Source organism: Thalassophryne amazonica, chromosome 8 (genome assembly GCF_902500255.1).
Source record: "Thalassophryne amazonica chromosome 8, fThaAma1.1, whole genome shotgun sequence".
Taxonomy (NCBI): Eukaryota; Metazoa; Chordata; class Actinopteri; order Batrachoidiformes; family Batrachoididae; genus Thalassophryne; species Thalassophryne amazonica.
The window spans coordinates 66,647,709-66,672,437 of NC_047110.1; the positions used below are offsets into that span (position 1 = coordinate 66,647,709).

Sequence of the window (24,729 nt, forward strand, 5' to 3'; positions counted from 1 at the left end):
TTTAGGGGGGACCGTTCGGTCACCGACACCCGTTCAGACACTGTGTGGAACAGATACAACTGATATATATATATATATTATTATTATTATTTTGTAAGGTGTAAACCATAAAACATACAATTGTAGTTAATCCCAGTTGATTTTTTGTCTGTTTTGGGTAAACATTTTTTTTTTATTAAAAAAAGATATATCATTTATGTTAACAAGATAATCATCTTCGAATTAGTTTAGCTGGTTATCCAGGGGTTTGTGCTCGAGGAGTTCGGGCGGTTACGTCTCCTGCTCACTAAAGATGGAGCTGGGCAGGAGCTCCACCAAAGTGGGCAGAGCCGCTGGAGTATATGAGCTCAGGCGGGGAGGAGGAGGAGGCGCACAACAGAGGAGCGAGGCAACGAAGACGGATCCACGGCGGAACGATGCGGCCGAAAGACCCGATAAAACGGCGAAAATCGCCCAAAAAGGCGACACCGGTCGAAGAAGACGAAATGGGATAGAACATTTCGTTGTAAATGGGTAAGAAGTCATAAATTATTTCGTTTTAGTAAGTGTAAAAGCGAAGTGGATGGCAGGCAATATGGTGGAAAGAACGACAGTCAGACGCAGTGTTGTAAAAATGGCCATGGTGGTTGTCAGCTAAGAATAAAGAAAACGATCTACAGGCTGAAAACTGCATTTGACTGTCTTTAATTTGATGGATTTTGCGTGTTTTGATGATTGTGTGTCAAGTTAACTTTGTTCAGATCTATAGAAGCTGTTTATTTTCGAGCTTTTTGGAGTTATTTCGAACTACGCATTTAAAATTTGCTTTGTCCTTGAAAGGGCAAATGCTCTTCCCTGAATTTTTGTTTAAAACATCGAAAATAACCGAGTCTTTTGTCTTTAGAATGTTGAAATGTTAGATTCACATGTACATAACTGTTTCCAATGTATTTTTTGGATCTTTTTACTGTTATTTTTTGTTTTGTTTTTTTTTAATCGAATTTTTATAATAAACATTTTTCAAAAGCAAGCTTGTATTCACATTCTTAACACTGAGTACACAGAATTTAGTTACAACAATTCACAAAGTATTAGATGTTGTTTTAAAATAATTTAAAGAAAGTGGCAAGTTTAACTAAAGCTTAAAATAATACTGTTGAGGACGACTACCTTTTTGTATACTGTTAACATACATACAAAATACACAATTTGTTTACACATAGGAATCTATATGTCAAAAACTCAGGTATATTTTTGAAATACGAAATAGGGTGTTGGCTTTTAACCCTTTGAGGTACTGACTGGAGAAATAACTTCTATATTTATATAAATTTTACTTCTCATTTGTACATTACACCTACCAGACATGATGGCTGATTTTAGTTGGATAACAGAACTACATTTGAAGTATGGCAAATTGAGGCTATATACAAAACACTTATTTAAAAAAAAAAAAAAAAAAAATCTCACAATTAAGGTTTAATGCACAAGGTTACAGATTAATTTGCACAACTACTCAACTGCTAGACATATTAAAAAAGATGAAACACAACCTTTTTGTTAAAGATACTTGTATTTTTAACAACAATTTTAAATCCAAATACTTTGTTCCCCACTCTACACAAAACAAAATGTCTCCTCCAAGCCATTAATGATAGGCTGTTACATTTGCAGCCTAATGTTGTGTATTTTTAGCCATCAATATAGCAAAAATAAAGTTTTCTCATTAAAATGAAGACCAATGTACACGTTTTTCTAACTTGTTGATTTTTATATAGCTTTTAAACATTAATCATTAAAAGATCTGTTACATTTTTTTAAAATTCGGAATCTTGTTCTCATGCTAATGGTAGTTACAGTTTTGCCATGTTGAGCTACAGAATTTATCATAATTGCATGTTTTGCATTTTACAGGTATTTTCTCCATCTTTCGCAAAGTGGGTTCAGTGAAAGGAGATCTGACCAAAGTAAAATGGTATGTTTCAAGACCAAATACAACTGCAGAATGAATGTTGTTGCGATCTTACAAATTAATTGTTTTACTGCCACATGTATATAACCAGTAGGGTGTGCTGTTGTCACTTCTCTGAACCTTGTATTGTCTTCTTTTTAAAAGGTTGAGATTTAGCAATGGTGGGGTCTTGATGTGAGCAACTGGGCTGATTCGCAGTCTAATGTAAGTGTAATTATTTTAACAAACTCAATATTTCCTTGCATAATGCGTGAAACTGTTCAAGAACATATCACGTTGACTGTTTGTAACTGCGCAAATGTTTCATTGACCAGGGAATTTTGCTCAGAGTCTTTGAATGTTATTAGCTAGTGCTGCCAATTCTTGATTCAGTTCGTATTTCTGTAATGTACCAACTCGGTTTTTGCTTCTCAATTTCCGAACATTGACTTTAACAATTACGTATTTCCTTACAATATGTTGAAATATTTTTGCTTTTTCCTCTTTTTTCATAAAATTTTACGATAAGCTTAAATGATTCAGGGAAGACTTTTTTTAATACATGTATATGAAGCTATTATAAGCAGATGTTTTAATTTGCATTTGTGTATCATATATTACTGGAACAACCAAGTTATATTATTTTGTGAGTGAACCTTTATGTGTAACATCAGCAAACAAGTAATTGCGATCACAAGCACTCACACACTGCAATTTTGAGGAGAAAAGTTCAGATCGAATTCATCTGTCATGCCAAATTTTACTTTGTAAATGACGGTTGGCTTATGTGGATGAGTTGCAGGACTACCATGGTAGCTACCAAGATTGGTAGTTAACTGCTCACATCTTTTCGGTTGCTCATGTTAAGGGTCACCACATCCGATCTTCCGTCTGACATCTTCCGATAACATGCCAATCACTTGCATGTCATCCCTCAATGCCCCCCAAAAGCCCCCTTTTGGCCTTCCTCTTCTCTGGCAACGCCATCCATCTCCCGTTATTCCCTGATTTCTAGGGGTGGACAGTGTGGTTCTTGTATTGTAAGAAGTCCTATACAGGCCATGAGCACCATTAGTGCCCATGCTTGTCCCTGGATACTGTAGTTTGAATTGGATAAGACTCGCTCACCGTAGATGGGACGGCATTCCATCACAGGCAACTTCACCAGCTAAGACTAGTACCCTCTCACAGCTTCTGACAATGCAGAGGAAGTGTTTTGCAAATGGATACAGACTGGTAGCCTCAAGTGGACATACCCGGATTCTAAGTTGATGATTCAGCTCCCTTCTCACAGAGCCACTTGTCCCAGCAAGAGTGTAAGCTTTTCTGTGCTTAGCTGCCCATTGGGTTGATACTTATTTTTGGTTTCTGTAGTGTGACTTAAATGAACGTTTACAACTTGCCCTGGATGGGACAAGCATCACATCCATTCTTCTACTGTGGTAGCCAAAAGCAAACTGACTTGTACTGTACATGGAAAGAGAATGTCCACTGGTGCTAGTGCTCCTCTCCGGATTCCGTGGCGTGAAGAAGTCTTTGGCTTCCCCTGCTTGGGATGCCAGTCCATCATAGGCTACTGCCCTATCTAAGTGCAGTACCCACTTGTAGCTGAGTAGACTGAGGCCAAGAAGTTGCTGGACATCTTAGCCAGCCTATGCACAGATGAGGAATCAGAGTATCTGGGCTTGGGATTGTCTAGATCAGGGGTATTCAACTCCAGTCCTCGAGGGCTGATGTCCTGCAACTTTTAGATCTGTCCCTGGTTCAACAACTGAATCAAATGGCTGAATTACTTCCTCATTATGCAGTCAAGTTCTCCAGAGTGCTGCTAATGATTCCATTAATTGATTCAGGTGTGTTGAAGCAGACACGCATCTAAAAGTTGCAGGACACGGCCCTTGAGGACTGGAGTTGAATACCCCTGGTCTAGATGAACACCAGGCTTTTAGTGACTTCTGGACCTGGCCATCAGAATTGTATCTATATGTGGTGTGGAACTTGAGTGACATTCACTTATCCTGGCAATGAACATTCGTGTCTCTGGGACCTTGTTTGTTGCGATTGAGAGACACCTGGGAAGAGCTTATGGAGTCATGAGCTCGCTAGACAGATGTGTTTGGCAGTGTCAATATCTTTGCAGGAGAATGACTGTCCACTTCTTTAAGGTCCTGGTGCTGCCTATCTTAATGAATGATTGAGAGACTTTGACACTAACCAGTGACCTAAGGCCACAAGATGTCTTTGGTACCGTGTCTCTTCGGAGGATCCTTGGGTACTGCTGGAATGACTTCAAACGAACAGTTACTTTGGGAGACTAAGATGAGTAGTATCGAATGCATTGTAAGGAAGCCTCAGTTTTGACATTTTGGCCATGTGGTGTGTTTGTTTTGAACAGTCCAGCACATAAGTGCCTGAGTGTTCAGGACCTCAATGGCTGGAGAATGCCAATGGTATGCCCGTCATTCATTAGGCTGCAGCAAGTGGATTGTTTTGAAGATGTGGCGATTGACCGGTTATCTGCCTGGGTAGCGATCCAGGACCCGAGGCCCTTCTGTGATGATGTGGATGTGGCAAATCACGATGCTGGCGTATGCTTCCACACTTGACTGTATATCCCTACATTCTGTAGCATGAAGTGGATGACTTATCATGCGTGGGATGTTACTCTAGTAACATCCCACGCCTAGTATCTAGGCACCAGGGTGGATTAGTGGTTAACACTGTTGCCTTACAGCAAGCAGGTCATGGGTTCAATTCTCACCTGTAGCCTTTCTATTTGGAGTTTGTGTGGGTTTCCTCCAGGTGCTCCGGTTTCCTCTCACATTTAAAGGGATGCAGTTTAGGTGAATTGGAAACTTTATAATTGTCCAGGTCTCCCTTGCAAAAGAGGTTTCAACCTCAATGGGACTAACCTGGTTAAATTAAATCTACTTGCAACTGGGTGGACTAAGGCAATGCTGATGAACTGTGTAAAAGCGTACAGGATAGCTTCAAAAAGGCATACCTGGCTTTTTAGGTTAGCAGTTCAACTACCATGTCACAGAACCATTTGCTGTGCCAATGGAGTCAACTCTTTCTAAGTTCTGTTGTTCATTGAATTTGTGCTTATTGGTTTCTGTAGCATGAAGTGGATGGGACTAGTATGCATCCATTCTATTGGCGTCACCCAAAAGCAATGCTGGCTTGCAGCAGTGCTGAGTGTACTTGGGCCTTCAGCAGCAGTATGATTGGTTGGACACAATTAACACAGCGCTCACACTGGAAATCCGGTGCATCCATACTTGAGACGTTCCTTATGATGCTCAAATGCACAGACACTATACTTCAATTGTTGACCTTTTGGTGATGCTGTACTCCAAGGCCATTCTGAAACTTACTCAAAAATGGAAGGGAAGAAGAACCTTAGACTTTTTCCCCAACTTGTCTACCAGACACTGAAAGTGGTGTGTCCCTTTCTATCCAACTTGGTCTCAAACGTTCATGCACAAACATAATCTTTGTGCATGCTGAAGAATTCTTATGTTCGCTTTGTCCTCCTTGGCTAACTGTTGTGTTAGCTAGCTGTTGTGTTAAACTATGTTGTTTGCATTGCTTCAGGAATTACCTGGGCGTGGTTTCATAAAGCAACCTAATCTTTCAGTCTTCTAAACTTTCTTAGTGGACTACAGTTAGTCCCGTGACATTATCTGTCTAATCATCATTTCACATCGATGGTTAAACTTGTATATTAGGTGTGTTACCTTAGTGCACTGTTTTCGCGGGCATAACGGCTTTGTGTGTGCCGTTGCCGAGAGACGGCTCCATGCGCGACAGTTTTGTTTACTGCCTGGTTGGTTGTTGTCATGAACTATCCAGCCTTTGCTTCATTAACATTTACAGACCCATATGAAATGCAGAACAACGTGCTTAGCACTTAGCCTAGCAGTTTCACTCTTCAGTTTATTCTTCTACACTTCCGTCAACCTTTTTGTGCACACAACACTGCTCAGCGTAACAGCGATGCCTGATGGCTAATGTGAGAACTGTTACAAACACATCAAGACAGTCGTCTGCTGCAACCACTGCCAAAAGCAGAGGAAGCTCTCCTTTTGAAGGAATACGAGCGACGTAGGGGTGCTTTTGAGTGTTCCATCAAGTGGTGGTACGTGATAGCTACCATTTTTGAGGTAAGACATTGAAGTTTTATGGACCAAAATAAGATTAGCCTCCTCTGTACCACGCTAAGAGATTTAGTTGGTAACGTGAAATTTCAGCTGACTAAGTGCTTTGTGCAACAACTAACATAAAAAACTAGTCAACTAAGTGAGTTTATTTGACTAAATAAGATTAGATTGCTTTATGAAACCGGTCCCTGGTCTATGCTCATACAAATGGCACTCAAATGTGGTAGCACATCTGAATTGGTTGAAATAATTTTCACACTCACTGGCACATCCACAAGAAGTGAATACCTCCCTTAAGAGTGCTGTCTTTGATTGTGGAATGCAAACTTCACTTCATTTTTGATTGGCTAGAGATAGCTTTCAACATGTTTCTGAATTACTATCTTGAAATTGTACACAGCCTAATGGCAGAATTTTTTTTGTGACAACCATAATGGACTGCATTTCTGTAGTGCTTTCCCATCTGAAGCAGATGCTCTAATCCAGAGGTCTCAAACCGGTTCCAGAAAGGGCCGAGAGGGTGCAGGCTTTCTGTGCAACCACCCTCTCCAGCAGGTGATTTCACTGATTAACTGATTTCACCTGCTCAAAGTGATGTTAATCAGTGAAATCACCTGCTGGAGTGGGTGGTTGCACAGAAAGCCTGCACCCTCTCGGCCCTTTCTGAAACCGGTTTGAGACCTCTGCTCTGATCGCTTTACAATGATTCTTCACATTCACTTGCTGATCTCACTCTGCTGCCATGTTAGGCACTCATCTATACACCGGGAGCACCTCTTGTCTGATGGGGATTTGAACCAAGGATTCTCTGTCTGCAAGTCCAAAGCTTTACTTCCTAAACCATGTCCTCCCCTGCAATGAGTTGTTGATAATGTAACTTTATGTTGTGAATCACAGTTATGTAACATTAAATGAACTGCATTTATATACTAGCGCTTTTCCATCTGCATCAGAGCCTCAAAGGGCTTCACAATTAATGCCTCACATTCACACAAACACACACACCGATGTCAGGGTGCTGCCATGAAAGGCGCTCCCTACACACCGGGAGCAACTGGGGTTTAAGGACCTTACCTTGAAGTTTTAAATGTGTCCACAATGAATTGCAGTTGTGTTCTGAAACTTTTATCTCTGCAAGTAGAACATATTTGCCTGGGGAAATGGTAATTGATTCTTCGTTTTTAAAAATATTGGCATGTGCAGGCTAAAGATTCTATGTTGGCAAGTGTCGACTTCGTAGGATTTGTGGGTGGGAGTCCGCTGCAAAACCTCTGCACATTATTTTGTTACCGCAGTGACTTGAGCATAAAAAGTGTGCACTCTGTAAATGAGGATGGCAGTTAAATGATGCTAGCCTACTGCAGGTTTGTAGATAACTTAAGTACACACAGATGTGTGGTAGTGTTAATGCAGCCGTAAGCATGACCAAGAGATTTTATTGATATTGGCATCTGGTGTATTTTTCAACATAATTGGAGCATTTTTAAATTTTGACCTCTGTGTAACCCTTCATTGACCCCTACTTGGCTATAGCTACCACCCTGGGATAGCTATCATACATTATTGTGTAGGCCACAGTACACTGAAGCTGGATTGTGTCGTTTAGTCCCCTTAAGTGCTACAAAATGTCAAACTTGATGACTGGCTCACAGACTGTTATATCATATATGAAACAATTATGAATCAACATTGTGGTTTTTAAGCAGACAGTATTGACAGCTCGCTGTGATGGGCTGGTAGTGCTAATCACACCACCCCCTTCTTTGTTTTATGCAACATAGAGTCCATTTATACAGAGAGTAGTGAGAACTGCGCTACACTGACATTTTAGGGCCAGTTGTGCGGAACCAGTGGACGTTGACATTACTGAATTTGGTGACAAATGACAGTACTCACCCAGTTAAGTTCATGTTAAGGCCTCTTAACATTTTTTCATTCTTTCTTGACAGTAAATACAAATACTAAATACAATATAGCAAAGACATAATACCATACTGGTAGTTTCTTATTGCAATGATCTTCATAGGTTGAGCCGACATGTAAAAGTATTGAGGATTTAAATACATAAAAAAAAAAAGAAAATGTTTGAACTTTTGCACCAGATTACTTAAAATAAGATCTCAGGATTATTATTTTCATCTGCAGTGTGCACTTATAACATCCTAATAATTTCAGTAATTGCATTTTCACAGTAGGCTACGTATAAGGTTTTCAGTGTAAATTGGAAATAAATAATAGTTGACAAATATCTGTCAGTTTCTCAATGATTTATATTCCTGAAAGCATTACAGCTATCTCTACTCTTTCTACCAGTCACAGGAAGAATCCGGTCCCAAAATGTCTCCGAGTCACATGACCATATTTTTTTCTACATCGTCATGCCATAACTCTCTGTATAAAGGGACTGTAATGCAACATTCCCCCCCCCCCCCCCCCCCCCCACACACACACACACACACAAAGTTATGTCTAGAGGACAGATGATTTAAAAAGTGTGAAATGGCAAAATGGGGGGGGGGGGGGGGGGCTACAGAAGTCATGGAAGGAGTGAAAGAAAAACTAAAACTTGAATGACAATGTCATTTTACATCCTGCATTAAAACTTGTGCCAAATAAACATGTGGTCCATACCTGATCAGCTGTGGTGACCCTGGTCTTAAGAAAAAACAAAACAAAAACATAATCTTGACTCCTATTTCTGAAGAGCTTTGAGCTCTAAAGTGAAAGTGCAAGTAAACATCTTCACTTCACAGTGACTGCTAATTTTAAGTTGTCAACCCTTCAGATGGCAGGGTTTGTAATTTTATTATTTTCTCTCTGCTGGCATTAATAGCAGCCATGTTCAGGAAATCATTTACTACTGGTTCATGGTAAAACGGCTGTCACACCGGATGAGTTTAGTGTAGTTTCATGCAGTAATGGGCCATATTAAAATTCTGTGCACCTTTTGTGGACCCCCCCCCCCCCCCCCCCCCCCAGCAGATCTGATTTAGCAGTGTTCTGCACTTGTTTCTTCTCCCTGGAGGTCATTCAGGCTCCTAGATACATTCACTGTATTCATAATTGGCTCAGGCTGCTTGGTGCAGGCATGATGCAACTCTGCATAACTCCAGGTGATGTCCGGTGCACGCTTAGTACTCTGGATAGCTTGCAGCAACTCCTTCCATGCTCTGCTTGAAAATTAGAGAGATGGTTGCACCACACCTACACTGAACTGTTGAGGTAGCCGGGAGTCTGACTGTGCTCCCCAAAATTTTGGACGTTTAGAACCAGCAAAAGTTTGGTCAAACTTTTCTGACGTGTCAAGCCACACAGAGCAGCTTCCTGAACCCTATCCTCCCATCCTGTGGTATTACCAAGCCGTTCAGGATTGTCAGATGGGAAAATTCAGTAACAAAGTTGGCCAAGTGTGAAAACTGCTTACATCAGGCAATGTAGGAGTTGTACCTAACCTCGCAATGTGTTGTCATGAAGGTTCAAAGTGTGTATCAAATTCAAATTTATTATTAATTTATATAGTGCCAATTCACAATGGGGTCGCCTCAAGGCGCTTCACACAACACAACTTGAAAAACGGAACAAAATGAAGTAAAAGATTAAAAAGCACAATAAAAACAAAGTAAAGAATTTAAAAAAACACACACGATAACAAAATACTAACAATAAAACAGGGAAAAAAGATGGGTCTTCAATCTAGACTTAAAAATCTTCAGAGTACGACATGTATATGTCCAGGGAGATTATTCATCAGAGCCCTGGCATGATAAGAAAAGGCTCTGTGACCCGCAGACTTTTATTCACCCTAGGAACACACAGCAGTCCTGCACCTTGCGAACGCAAGGCCCGAGGTGGTACGTAGGGCTTAACCAAGTCAGCCAGGTAGGGAGATGCCAGTCCATGAACAATTTTATAGGTCAGTAACAGCACCTTAAAATCCAATCTCAGAAAGCCAATGAAGCAATACCAGAACGTGTGTATTGTGGTCAAACCTTCTACTTTGTATCAAAAGTCTGGCAGCAGCATTATGAACCAACTGAAGATCCCTAATTCTGAATCATTGGTGCTTGCACTCTTGTGCCAGTGACAAGTAAAACTAAAATGGAAAAGTTTTTTTTTTTGTCTGTTATACAAGTTATGGTTTAATGTCAGTAACATTCATTTTCCTTATCTTCCACAGTGAATACATGGACACGGTGCGAATGCTGGTTGAATTTTCTTTTTAAAAAAGAAGACAACTCTGTAAGTTTTCCATGTTTGAATTTGAGTATGGGCATTGACACTTAAACATTTTACCTGGCCACATTTTTCCAGCACTGTTGCTCACTGTGTTACATTATGGTCTCTAAAGAGGTACAGTGCATCTGGTAATATTCACCGTGCTTCACCGTTTCCACATTTTATGTTACAGCTTTATTCCAAAATGGATGGAAAAAAAAAATTTCCACAAAATTCTACACACAATGCCCCATAATGAGAATGTGTGTGTTTGTGTTTTTTTTTTTTTTGCAAATTTATTAAAAAGAAAACCAAGACATCACATATACATAAGTAGTCACAGCCTTTGCCATGAAGCTCAAAATTGAGCTAGGGTGCATCCTGTTTCCACTGATCATTCTAGAGATGTTTCTACAGCAGTGGTGTCCAAAGTATTTCAGAAAGGGCCAAGAGGATACAGGTTTTCTTTGCAGCCACTGACTCCAGCAGGTGATTTCACTGATGAACCCATCCCATCTGCTCAGAGTGATCACTTTGAACAGAAGGCATATGGCACATGTGCCTTTTGAGTAAAAGGCACATGGCAGCCCACCTGGAGTTTGCCAAAAGGCACCTGAAGGACTCTCAGACCATGAGAAACAAAATTCTCTGGTCTTATGAGGCAAAGATTGAACTCTTTGACATGAATGCCAGGTGTCATGTTTGGAGGAAACCATGCACCATTCCAACAATGAAGCGTGGTTGTTGCAGCATCATGCTGTAGGGATGTTTTTCAGTGGTAGCAACTGGGAGACTCGTCAGGATTGAAGGAAAGATGAATGAAGCTATATGAGGTATGTCAGAAAAGTTCCAGGACTGGTGTCACAAAAAAATTATTTCAAATCCAAACTGCAAACTACAAGTTATCCCCTTCAAAGTAATCCCCCTGGAGTCTAATGCACTTTCCCATCCTTCTCTGCCATGCTTGGATGCACTCCTGGAAGGATTCTTCCGGGATTCTCCATAGTTCTGTCGGCACGGCCTTTTTGATGTCGTGCACATCGTCAAAACGGGTTCCCTTGATGACCCCCTTGAGCTTGGGGAAGAGGAAAAAAAAAAAATCACATGGAGCCAGGTTGGGCGAGTAGGGAGGTTGCTCCAGCACAGTGATGTTCTTCTGGGCCAGGAACTCTGGGGTACTCAGGGCAGTGTGGGCAGGTGTGTTGTCATGGTGAAGCACCCACGAGTTGTCTTGCCACAACTCTTGCGTCTTCTCGCACACTGAACGAAGTAAACGCCGCAGTATCTCTTTGTAGACATGCTGGTTGATCGTCTGTCCCTGTGGCAAGAACTCGCAGTGGACGATGCCCCTCACATTGAAGAATGCGATCAACATGACTTTGACTTTGGACTTCAACTGTCTTGCTTTCTTTCGCCTTGGTGAATTTTGGGCTCTTCCAAGAAGGCTCTTGGGTTTGGTCTCTGGGTCGTACTCAAAGATCCTTGACTCATCACCAATGATGACTTTCCCGAACAAGTCTGGTTCGGTTTCAAGATGCTCGAGGATGTCCTGACACATTTGCATGCGGCGATCCTTCTGGTCATCATTTTGAAGACGTGCATGACATCAAAAAGGCCGTGACGACAGAGCTATGGAGAATCCCTGAAGAATCCTCCCAGGAGTGCATGCAAGCGTGGCAGAGAAGAATGGGAAAGTGCATTAGGCTCCAGGAAGATTACTTTGAAGGAGGTAACTTGTAGTTTGGATTTGAAATAAATGTTTTGGTGACACCAGTCCTGGAACGTTTCTGACATACCTTGTACAGACATCCTGGATGAAAACCTGCTTCAGAGTCCTCTTGACTTCAGACTGGGTGATGGTTGATCTTTCAACAGGACAATGACCCTAAACACACAGCCAAGATATCAAAGGAGTGGCTTCAGGACAACTCTGTGAATGTCCTTGAGTCACTTGAACATCTCTGGAGAGATCTGAAAATGGCTGTGCACCGACACTCCACATCCAACCTGATGGAGCTTGAGAGGTGCTGCAAAGAGGAATGGGCAAAACTGCCCAAAGATGGGTGCGCCAAGCTTGAGGCATCATATTCAAGAAAACTTGAGGTTGTAATTGCTGCCAAAGGTGCATCAACAGAGTTTTGAGTGAAAGGTGTGAATACTTATGTGCATGTGATTTTAGTTTTTTCATTTTTAATAAATTTGCAAAAATTCAAAACTTTTTGATGTTATTATGATGGGGTATTGAGTAGAATTTTGAGGGGAAAAAAAATTAATTACTCCATTTTGTAATAAGGCTGTAACACAACAAAATGTACATGATTCGCTGACATAACTCCACATTAATGATTTATTTATTGCTGTCATTGTTTCAAAGGCCATTTGAAACATAATTTGTTAGAACAAAGATTGCTGTTGACCCAAGTGTTGGCAGATGTGACTTTACAGTACGATACATATTTTTATATTTGGCTGTTTACGGAATTGGCTACAGGTACGAGAATCATATACCAAGTAATCGTGGTTGTAGACGCAAGGCATTTACATACATGCCTTGTGGTCGTATGTATGGTGTTTTGAATCCTGTAGTAGTGCCCCACCCCAAGGTGCCTTCAGTGTTATGGGCGTTAAGTAGCGTGGAATGAATATGGATTTTCTTTTTTTGGAGTGGGGGTGACAATATTGGAGTGAAAAATACCTGATGCAGATCAGCTGCCATTGTAAAATGGAAGTGATCTCTAGCATTTCTTAAACAAATCTTTGACAAACAAATCTAATTGAGGCTCAAGGTTTTACAGTTTAAACATGAGTTTTATTATCAATAACTATTGGGCAGCTATCAAATTTTTTTGGAATTGAGTATTTTATTGATTAATCGGGTGATCAGATAAAAGTACTTTTGCGTTTTTATACCATATTAATAGTGCCAGTGCTGTCGCTAAGCAATGACATAATGGCAGTGCCACAGCAAATCTGAGGTGGATCTGCATGTTGAATTGGCAAGTTTTACACCGGATGCCATTCTTGATCCAACTCTGCGTTACATGGAGAGATGTGGCAGGGGTGGGGTTTGAACCCCAAATCTAATCCGAACGTGGCTGCCAAACTGTATGCCCTCATTTACAGCTTGTGTTGCTGGTAATTAAGTACTACAGTACTTTGGTAACACTACTGGGTTCTGTTGTAGTCGCTCATTGGCTGAGTACCACTCAATCAGTACTACCCTGGACATGCACGGAAGTATCTTGTACCTATAGCCACGACCACTTGGGAAGCAACTTGTTTACCAGTTACTGATTTTGCATTGACAGTGTATCAGGAAATCTGTGATGAGGAAAATCCGTTACATTTTATTCAAAATTGTTAATACATTGTAGAATATGTTGTGGCTCTGTTACACACAGTAGAACATGGCCAATAATGTTTCACAACTGCATCATTTTATATTTGTTTTGTAAGTTTATTATTTATTAGTGACAGTTTTTTCTGTTACTGAAAACAGGGTGAAATGAAAGTTGTCAGCATTTGAGGTTTCTAGCATGATTATTGGATGGTGTTTCGTTGCCCATCTCTTGGTGGCCTTGTCATTGCTTTGGCAACTCTGGTAGGCATTTGGTCAGTTCCAGGAACTGGATTAATTGTCATATAGTATTGTTTCCTAACATGCCAGAAGATTGCTTTTAATTTTGAATTTAATTATCATAATCGCCACCATAATTGTTCAGTTTTAATAATATTTAATGTCAACTATGCTAAACCTGCATAAGACCCTTCATACCCCTTGTGGTCATTTGATGAATCTTGTAAATTGTTGCTACTTGCTTAATTTTCTTTTAATCATGATGATGGCGACTTAGAATTTTTTTTTAATTTCACTTGTGGATTTGACTGAAATTAAATATCCCTGGTGTTTATTTGATATACCAATTATTTTATGTCTGATTATAATTTAATTTATTTTAATCAGAACATGGCTATACAGTGACCTTTTTTAGTTACTTGTACTCCTAAAAGGTACAATGATTATGAAGACTTATGATCCCTCTTTGTAGCTTGTTCTGTACACCATGTTGATACTGTCCCTTCTAGAATGTATAGAACTGCCAACTTTATGACCTCATAGTGGTTGCATTTGTCATGGTATAGCATGTCAAAAAAGATATGATCTTGTTTGTCATGATACTTGTTTCTTGTTAGCTTTTGAAATTTAAAGGTGGCTGTTATTTTTCAATGTCTGCTTTAGCATGACTGTTTTAATGGACAATGAATCAAAACCATTTTCGGGTGCATTGTGGGCTTACATATTTTCCTTTTTTTTTTTTATCCCATCAAGACTCCATTCACCTGGATATTGCTGCAGTGAAGACAGCCATTGTTAAACATGAAGATGGAAAGTGATTTGGCAATTGGCCAAATTTTGACAAGATGAAACCTTTTCTGACTGGACATTTGCGATTGGATATTTTTTTTGGGGTGGTGTATCTTCAACAGTGGAACATTATTCAATGCTGGCTGTGTAAAGGACTCGTTTAAAAAGTTCTTACTTTTGAAAGAACTTGGCCCTTGTATTTGATATTTAAATGTTGTTTTTAAATAAAGTTTTCTTCATTTTCCCTGAGTTTGTTTCATTAGATGGCTAGCTATTCTAGCTACAGATGTTAAAATTTCCAAAAGATCCTACTGCTGTAAACTACAAGGAATTTGGTGGTGTGTCTCAACAGCTGTTTTGCTACAATTGGTTTATAAATCAATTTAATTTGACTTAATACAATATCTAATCAGATGAGCAGGTACCTCAGTGGTTTAAGGAGTTGGGCTACCAGCGTGTAGACTTTGGTTTGATTCCTGGTTATTCTGCTTGTCTGTGTCCTTGGACAAAACACTTAAAGTCCACCCAGCTGTAACCTATGGTCCATCAAGGAGCAGTTGTAGTCTCGCATTACAGAATCTGGGTATGTGCATAGGCACCAATGGGACTCAGGGCCTATATAGGACTTGCAGTGCAATATCCCATGCACCAGTTAATTTGCTCCCAATTCAGTCCTGTTATTTAATGTTCGGCACTTGCGGGGGGAAAACCCTCAGCCGCACTCAGCACAACAATTACAAAATTTATGTAGAAAAATGAAAGTATTGGTAGACTGGGAATAGAGGTTAAAGCTTGAACAGAAATGTGACAGTGATTGAGAGATGCACAATAAATATAAATAAAATTTGGACATTTAGCTAGTCTTTTTAATAATTCCTGTCAATTTCTTTTTTTTTTTTTTATTGTGAATAGCATTTTAATGCATTGAGTTTCTCTATATCCCTTTGCATTGATTTCCCAGCTAGCATTGAGGGCTAGCTATAACCTATAAACTAGCTCGTGCTTTAGCTTGTAATCAGTTTAGTAATGAAGCTTCCTAGTGTCCACTGTGCACCTCTACGTTTCAGGTTCATACTTCGCATTCGCCTTTTGATCTGAAGTTAAATAAAAATTAACACTTAAAGTTTAAATTTGACTGCAAGTAATTTAACCGCTAAACTTACTTTATTCTGTCCATTTAAATCTTCAGACAAATATGTCCCAAATTAACAAACTAATACTACCGTACTTCTTTGAAGATGACATAGCAATTTTTAAAAACCTAAAACTGCCCTCTGATGGTGGGTGTATCTAAAATGGCTTCTGGTTCTTCTTCCTGCCAAAGCAGGAAGTGATGTAAATCTGTTAAATAATATATTCTCTTACAAAAACCTCTCAATGTTCTTCCCTAAATAGAAAGCAGAAATTTTTCACTTTTATGTCAAATGTCTGGGCATAAAATATATTTAAGTGTATATAAAATAAGTTTTTAATTCTTATAAAGGGGTGGGACTTAAACCATCACCTGAGTGTGGTGTAAATGGAAATAACGTCAATCAAAGGGAAAGCTTTCAGAGCTAGGAAGGAGCTCTAGATGGCGGCTCAGCCTTGGGAAGGGTGCCGGTGGCTTCCGTTGCAACGTTTTTCTTGCCTTCTTTTCGACCGAAACCGTTCGTTAGTGGATAAAAGTTAGCGGTCGCGATCGAGACGTTGTTTTTCGTACGAGATTGGGGTGTTTTTGCGCGTTTGGTCGGTGTTTTTTCGAGCTGTAGGAGCCGTCCGTGCTGGAGGACTGCTTGTCGTTGTTTTCCATACTGGGCTCTGGCAGCCATGGCGCGCCTCCATTTTTAGTCTGCTGCTCGCCTCTCCACTCTTGACACATCCACACTGGGAAAGGCCTTTAGTTTTTTTTTTTTTTTTTCCCCTCCCTGGAAACTATTATTGGGTTTTTTTTTATTTCGTGTTCTTTATCTTTATAGTTTATATTAAAAAAATAAATTTCGAATCGCGGATTTATTTAAATTCTTGTGGACTCGGAGAAGCCGAATCTGAGTTGATTTCCAGGCTACCACCTTTCTTCACATAGAATCGGTATGTTTACGTTGTGCAGTGAATGAATTTATGACTTTTGTCATTCTGAACTCCTGTTTTTCTAATCCTTTAAGCGATGACGCAGTTAGAATTAAATGCATGCGGCTTGATCCTATGAACAGTATCGAAGTACAAGGATGGTCATTGTAACAGCGTCTGAAGGGTTTTTATTTATAAACTATATTAACGTGAAGAATAATCGTTATATTTTTGACATTGTTTTTTCCTTTTTTTGCGTCGCACCTCCCGGGTTTAAACTGCCACCTGAGCAAAGAAAATCTTGTAGGGCTGTTGTGAGAGTTGATGCCCCACTTAACTTTTTGACAGTAAATAAGGACAGAAGTGCTTCCCATCTGACATTATAAGGATATTACCATGATGAAGAATAAAAGTAAAAAACAGGAGGACGAAGGTTCGGCTCATAGCAATGCATCAAGGTATGATCGTATGCTTTTAATCCCTTTTTCATAAATGTTTTGTTTACATTGATGAGCATGGTTGATCACCTGTGTACATTGCTGACGTGGTTATTGATGAAGTGTGTCGGTGTCATCAATGACCTTGCTATTGTTTAATAGCCACACCCTGATTTTTTTTTTCCTTCTACCATTTCTTATATTAAATGCTGAAGTTTCAGGCTTATGTTGCCGAAAAGAGGTATGTGCAAGACCACGTTTATTCTGCATTATGCTCAAAAGGATTTCTCACAGATATTTAGGTGTACCATGGCTGTAATCTGACCTTAACTCCTTGGTGCTGCAATGCACCATTATATTACCTTTGTTTCCCAGAAACAAATTTATTTGTTACACGTGGTTAAAACATGTGGTCGTTATGCACGCAGTTTAATTGTTTGATATAAAATTTTGACGTGAAAGTTGTGATTATTTAAAAAAAACTTGAACCTACAGTTTTTTTTTTTCTTTTTGTTTTTTTCACAGCTGTAACCAGGTTTAATGTTTCATGAAACATTTTTTTTTCTATATATACTTGGTTAGTTGTGCTTTGGGTGATTAAAATGTTATGACTTGTGACAGTCCTATTTGTTGTTATGAAATGGGTGGATAAACGTGAACCTGGTACATTGCGTTAAGGAGAATTTTAACGTTTTGTTCAGCAAACATTTATCCTCCCATTCTAATTTGACTTATTTGAATGAAAGTATTTGAGATTATGGTAAATAGAACAATATGCACACCTTTGTGGATCAAATGTGTCTGTGTGTCTATGTATGTATGTATATATATATATATATATTTTTTTTTTGATGAATAAAAGGGAGCATCTGTTAATGTGTCTGTTTGTGAATGTTTTAAATCTATGATGCTTGACAAGTAGGTTGTGATACGTGCAGAGAGCTGACTATGGTGGTACTTTTTTTTTGACAGTATTGCCATCTCTTTTCTCTAAAAATTGTATCTATGGTAAATATTTCTACATGTCTTTTGTTTGTCATTAAAATCAGATTTAAAAAAAAAAATCCAATAAAGATATTTTTATACAAAGTCACATCAACTCATTTGCATGGTGTCTGGAACATGCAGGTATCCAGATGATGTGGGATTTTCATGCTTTTAAATGGCTATACTTGCACCCAGGTTGTCCCAGTTGCAAAATAAAACACTTCGTGGGACACAAAGTAATGCATAAACCCTGTTTTTGGAACAGGTTTGACAGAAAAGGCCACAGTGATGCATTCATCAGGTAAAAAGTATCAGATTGTTGCAGGCTGCAGAAGGTCAGTTGTAGTTTTTCTTATCTGGTGGCAGCCATTTTAGTGTTTCACCTCAGAGTCAAATCTGCCTTGGAATTGACAGTGTACGTTTTTCATATGCATACATGACCACAGGTGACATGAAGCAGCACGTGAGCTGAAGAATACGTTTTTTTTTTTTTTTTTTTTTGCAACTTTATGCCTCAGTGAAATACTTATATGCTTGTGGTCTTGAGCCACAAAATGGCCCGTGTGCTTTGTGTGCTGGCTCACTTATCTGTATTAGAACTAAGAACTACAAGGAGGCGGACCAGGAAGAGATGGAGGCTTCCACACTGAACTGCTGTAGGCTAGATTTTCACCTAGCAACACGACAGCCAATAAAAAGTTGAGATGCTGGTCACGTCACACCCACCTTTGACCGCCCTTAAAGCTGAAGGAGCATTTCAGAGTTAGAAGCTTATTTGTTAACGCAGAAAATGCATCAATTGGCTTTTTTTTTTAAATTTATTTCTTTTTTGCTAAGCGAGTAAAATTGTAACTACAAATGGATCCGTGCACCTATTTGTAATTATTCCTGTCATTGTAGCTCTGACAGAAGAGGTACATGATTATTTACACTATAAAGGAAATATAATTTCCAACTTAATATTTTAGGCTTAAATATATAAAATACACCCTTCTGATTAAGCAATTCTCATTTTGATGTTTGGCACACATCCACTTGTTTTTCAAAGTAGGAGGCCATCACAAAATACTTGTATTCTTTGTGGTTATAGCACCACCATGTGTCCATATGAGATACTGTAAGAAAGGGGAGGACAGATGTGTTTTGGAATGATGTAGCGTTTAAGCGCTGGATTTATTTCACATTTTGACACCCTTTAGCTTGTTTTTGTATTAAATGTTATTGAATTAAATAATATGACAAAGAATACAAATAACAGTTTTATGTACATAGAACTCTTTTTCCCTCTCTGTAATTCATTTTTTTTTCATAAGATACAAACCTGTTTAATTTTGGGAATAGAATGCATCTGCCTTTTTTATATTGCATATTTATTATTAATTGTATTTAGGGGTGACCTGAGAAGTTAAGCTAGTTGCTGTCTTAAATTAAGATCCCTCAATTCTTGGTATTTTAAAGTGAATTGGAGAATATGTGTGCCTTTGAGAGATTGGAGTTTTTGCAATACTCATCATTAAGCAAGGGATTTTCTTTCTACTTGATGGAAGTTTATTTTCTTTCTCAACTTTGTCATCAGTTTCTCTTTCAAACTTAATTTCCTACACCAATAGGAGTGGTTAAATTTTAAAGGGCCCTGTCTGTCTTTTTTAACATTCAAGCCAAATATATGTAATTGGCAAATGCATTACATTTCTGAAAGCACACACCTGGAATGACAAAAAAAATGTTCCCCCTGACCTGTCCTCAGCCCCAGTGAGTTCAGGTCATTCTGGTTCACAAGTAATATGAACTTGCTGAGACTGAAGCCTTCTTAGGCTATGTAATCTTAACAGGTCAGGGAGCATGCACTGGTGCCATGCGTCATCGTATCCACCACACTACAGTACTACCCTTGGTTTTGGTTGACACCGCCCAAGCATACAGGCGGGTCCATCCTCACCTCGCAAAAGTAACCCATCTATTTGTTGTAGCCAAGTGAAACAACACCTTGGCCTTTTTGAGTTGAGGTATCCACACCACCGAGGCACCTCTGTGCAGGATTGTGCCTAGAGAAGATCAGAAGATGGCCAAAATGTTGTAGAACACAACCCCTGAAATAGTAATAGCTGAAGTTCCCCCATAATAGTAAACTTCATGGGTCTCTGAGTAATCAGTGATGTGACACACTCATTCCTGCAGTACCCAAGGATCTTCTGAAGAGACACGAATAAACCAAAAACATGTAGTTGTCAGCTTTGGTCACTGGTTGGCATCCTGATTGCACAACCATCCAGTAAGACCAGAACCACCACAGCCCCAAGGATCTGGAATTTCATTCTCCTGCCAAGGTATCGGCATCGCTAAAAGCTCTCTGTCCAGTGACCTCATGATTCTGTAACACAAGCTCTTCCCAGGCATCTGTCTATCTCAAAGGCCAAGGACCCAAAGACATGAGTGTCACTGTCAAGATTAGTGAATCTTTACATGTTAAACACTGTCACCACATACAGATACACATTTGTATGGTCAAGTTTAAGAAGTTATTGAAGGCCTAGATCTTAGTCTTGATCCAGCACAGTCACAAACCCAGGCCCTCTGACTTGCCACGCAGCTTTTCACATAGTGCTGTTATCAGGGCACCTGTTAATTCCACCAAGATTAACATTCTCAAGGGCAGTATTAAACCTTTCGTTGCTGACAAACAGACCTAAGACTTTTTCCATCACCTAGTTCATCCAACCTTGAATAGAGTAGCCTGAACACATCCTTAACAAAATGGGGAGAATATCAACATCTATGCAATGATTTGTAATGAAAACTTTGAATTTTTTATGTGTGTTTTACTGATGTGTTTACACACTCCTCATTTTATTGCAAGGTCTGCATCGCCAAGAAACATTTTCAGAGCTTATAATGCATTTTCTGTAGCAAAAAACACTAGGCCTGGGTAAACCAAATTGTTCGCTTTAGTAGATTGTCTTAAAATGCTTTGAGGCATCAGACAGTTGCATTTATGAGTGCACAAGGGTAAAATGAATGTGACAAGTACTTGGAAAAGGTCTACAAAAATTGTTACTAAATTTTCTGGAGTACAAGTCACTTCTTTTTTTTTTTTAAGTAGTTTGAGGGGGTCCTACAAATTATACTCTGGTGCAACTTATATACTGAAAAATACATTTGCTGTCTATGTAAATAATTATAATAACTTTATATAGGACTTTACCAGCAATCAACGCACTAAATAAAATACAGATAAAAGAATAAATGCCATTAATAAAAAGTACATGATGACAATGCACAAAAATGACAAAGAGCTGACAATACAGGACAAAAAGTGACTTATGCAGTGGGTAAAATAAGTATTGAACACGTCACCATTTTTCCTCTAAATATATTTCTAAAGGTGCAATTGACATGAAATTTTCACCAGATGTCTGTAACAACCCAAGTAATACACGCATACAAAGAAGTCAAACCATAGATGCCCATAATTTATGTGTAATAATATGAAATTACACAGGGAAAAAATATTATACACAGTTATTGAAATGTATTTAATACTTAGCGCAAAGGTCTTTGTTGGTAATAACAGCTTCAAGAGGCCTCCTGTATGTAGAAACTAGTTGTATGCATTGCTCAGGTGTGCTTTTGGGCCATTCTTCCGCACAAACAGTCTCCGCATCTTGGAAGGTTCCATGGACCTTTTCAGTGAACTCTGATCTTTAGTTCTTTCCATAGATTTTCTATTGGATTCAAGGCAGGTGATTGGCTGGGCCATTCTAGCAGCTTTACTTTCATTCTCTAAAACCAATTGAGAGTTTCCCTTGGCTGTGTGTTTGGGATCACTGTCTTACTGAAATGTCCACCCTTGTTTCAATTTCATAATCCTGGTAGATTTTTTTTTTTTTTTTTTATCAAGAATGTGTCTGTACATTTTTCCATTCATCCTTCTATTATATGAAGTTTACCAGTGCCAGATGGTGAAAAACAGCCCAACACCATGATGTTCCCACCTCCAAACCTCACTGTTGGTATGTTATTTTTTTGTGGCAGTGCCATTTACGGTGTGTATTATGGCATCCAAAGAGTTCAGTTTTGGGCTCATCTGACCAGACTATATTCTCCCAGTATTTCACAGGCTTGTCTAAGTGTTGTGCAGCAAACTCTAAGTGAACTTAAATATGCTTATCCTTCAGCAGTGGTATTTTGCTTGGTGAATTTGCATACAGGCCATGGCAGTTGGGTGCATTACTTATTACTTTTCTTATTCTTATTACTTTACTTATTATTTTCTTTGAAACAGTTGTACCTGCTAATTCCAGGTCTTTCTGAAGTGGCTCTTGGACAACTCTTCTGATAATTCTTTTCAGTGCTCTGTCAGAAATCGTGTGAGCAACACCTGGCCATGCCCGGTTTATGGGGAAATTATGTTCTTTCCACTTTCAGATTATGGCACCAACAGTGCTCACTGAAACATTCAGAACTTTAAAAATCCTTCTGTAACAAAAGCCACCAGTATGTTTTGCAACAATAAGGTTGTGAAGATCTTGAGAGAACTCTTTGCTTTTTCCCATCATGAGATGTTTCTTGTGTGACACCTTGGGAATAAGACAGATTTTTATAGGTCATCATTTGGGACTGAACTAGCTGATAATTTGCACTGACAAGGAGCAGGATTGCTTTCTAATTACTAATACATTTCAGCCAATGTCTTGGCTTTCCATTTCTTTTTGCCACCTTCGTTTCTTCAGGTGTTTAATAGTTTTTTCCTGTCATTACACATTATTTTTGGGCATATATGGTAAGCAGTGCGGCATCTGGTTAGTACTTGGATGGGAGACCTCATTGGAACACCAGCGGCTGTGTGTTTCTCCAGGTAAAACTGGAGGTGCGTCAAGAAGGGCATCCGGTGTAAAACTTGTGCCAAATACCAGTGCGGATCTGGCTCTATCCGCTGTGGCGACCCCGAACAAAAAGGGAGTAGCTGAATGGACGACAACAACAACATATGGTTTGATTTCTTTGTATGTTTGGATTACTTGGGTTGCTTCTGACATCTGGTAAAAATTTAATGTCAGTAGCACCTTTAGAAATATGTTTACTGAGAAAAAAGTTGATGTGTTCAATAGTTGTTTTACCCAGTGTGTATAGGTTTTTCCTCTTCAAGAGGCAAATTCTTAACAGGTATGAATTATACTCTGGTGCAATTTATACTCCAGAGCATATGGTAATTCTTCCAGTCCAGTTGTGTGATTTTTAAAAAAGAGTTGTTACTAACATATTCTATTTGTACATACTGGGATAAAAAAAAATTTGATGGTGCATAATCTTCTGACCATGATTTTTTTTTTTTTTTTTTTTTTTTTTTTTTGTGGTCAAAAGCAGTAACAGCACATACAGCAAAAACAAATTAAGAACATCATCTTCTTACTGTAGCAACTCGGCTTCAGAAGAATCCAACCACTCTGGCTCAGAGTCTGCAAGTCAGTCAGAGAGCAATCATGGCAGTGAGAGAAGGCAGTCCCACAACTCAGAGTCCATCAGCTCCTCAGAATCGGAGAGTCGCTCTGAGTCGGAGAGCGAATCTGCAGAGTCCAAGTCACAGCAAGCTGCAGCAGAAGTCAAAGGCAAACCTGTCAGAAAGAAGGAGCGCCTTGCAGATGTGAAGAAGGTAAAATTCAGTGAGCATTCCTATGGTAGATTTCTGTTTCAACTGTAAGTCTCATCTCCTTTATTAAGACCTTTTATTATTTTTATTAGACAGGTTTGACATTATGTACTGTACTTCTCCAGCATCCCCAGTTCTACCACAGGTGTACTTTTTACAGAACCCTATATAGTGATGCTGATTGATTACTTGTGCTCTGATTCCAGATGTGGGATGAACATCCAGATGTGTATGGGGTCAGGAGGTCAAATCGGAGTAGGCAGGAGCCAGCTCGCTTAAACATTGGAGCTGGGGTGAGCTCATGTACACTTTTTGTAATTTTATTTTATTTTTTTAAAGATGGGCATGAAGAGTGCATACCTCTGCCAAAGTCCAGTTGTTCTCCAAGTCTAATAGAGTTGATGTACAAGGGTGGAAGCTGTTTTGTCAAAGGACACTGAACAAAAATAAAAATGCAACACTTTTGTTTTTGCTCCCATTTTTCATGAGCTGAACTCAAAGATCTTAAACATTTTCTATATACATAAGACTTATGTATATAGAAAACATTTCTCTAAAATCTGCATTAGTGAGCGCTTCTCCTTTGCTGAGATAATCCATCCCACTTCACAGGTGTGGCCTATCAAGATGCTGATTAGACAGCATGATTATTGCATAGGTGTGCCGAGGCTGGCCACAATGAAAGGCCACTAGGAAATGTGCAGTCTTGCTTTATTTTGGGGAGGGGGTGTGTAAAAAAAAAAAAACAGTCACTATCTGGTGTGACCACCGTTTGCCTCACGCAGTGCGACACATCTCCATCGAATAGAGTTGATCAGCATCCAGACGCCATCAAATGTGACCATTTGCCCACTCAAATCTGTTATGACCAGTGTTGCCACAGTAACTTTGAAAAGTTACTTTATTAGTTATGTTATAGTTACTTCATTAGCAGC

The 24,729-nt window shown here is 39.3% G+C and overlaps 1 protein-coding gene across 3 annotated transcripts in view; it reads left to right on the top strand.

Annotated features, from left to right (window-relative positions):
- The first annotated feature begins 366 nt into the window (after positions 1–366).
- chd2 (chromodomain helicase DNA binding protein 2) overlaps positions 367–24,729 on the top strand; it is an 83,153-nt gene continuing 58,790 nt past the window's right edge. The window contains exons 1-7 of one of the 3 annotated variants that reach the window (XM_034176544.1): positions 367–513; positions 1,894–1,954; positions 2,096–2,155; positions 10,271–10,332; positions 14,639–17,181; positions 23,563–23,797; positions 24,001–24,087. In XM_034176544.1, the coding sequence (XP_034032435.1) occupies positions 17,120–17,181; positions 23,563–23,797; positions 24,001–24,087 (384 nt within the window). In that variant the 5' untranslated portion in view covers positions 367–513; positions 1,894–1,954; positions 2,096–2,155; positions 10,271–10,332; positions 14,639–17,119. Of the gene's footprint in view, positions 514–1,893; positions 1,955–2,095; positions 2,156–10,270; positions 10,333–14,638; positions 17,182–23,562; positions 23,798–24,000; positions 24,088–24,729 lie in introns of those variants that run through there. The other 2 variants (XM_034176546.1, XM_034176543.1) reach the window with 2 other exon arrangements.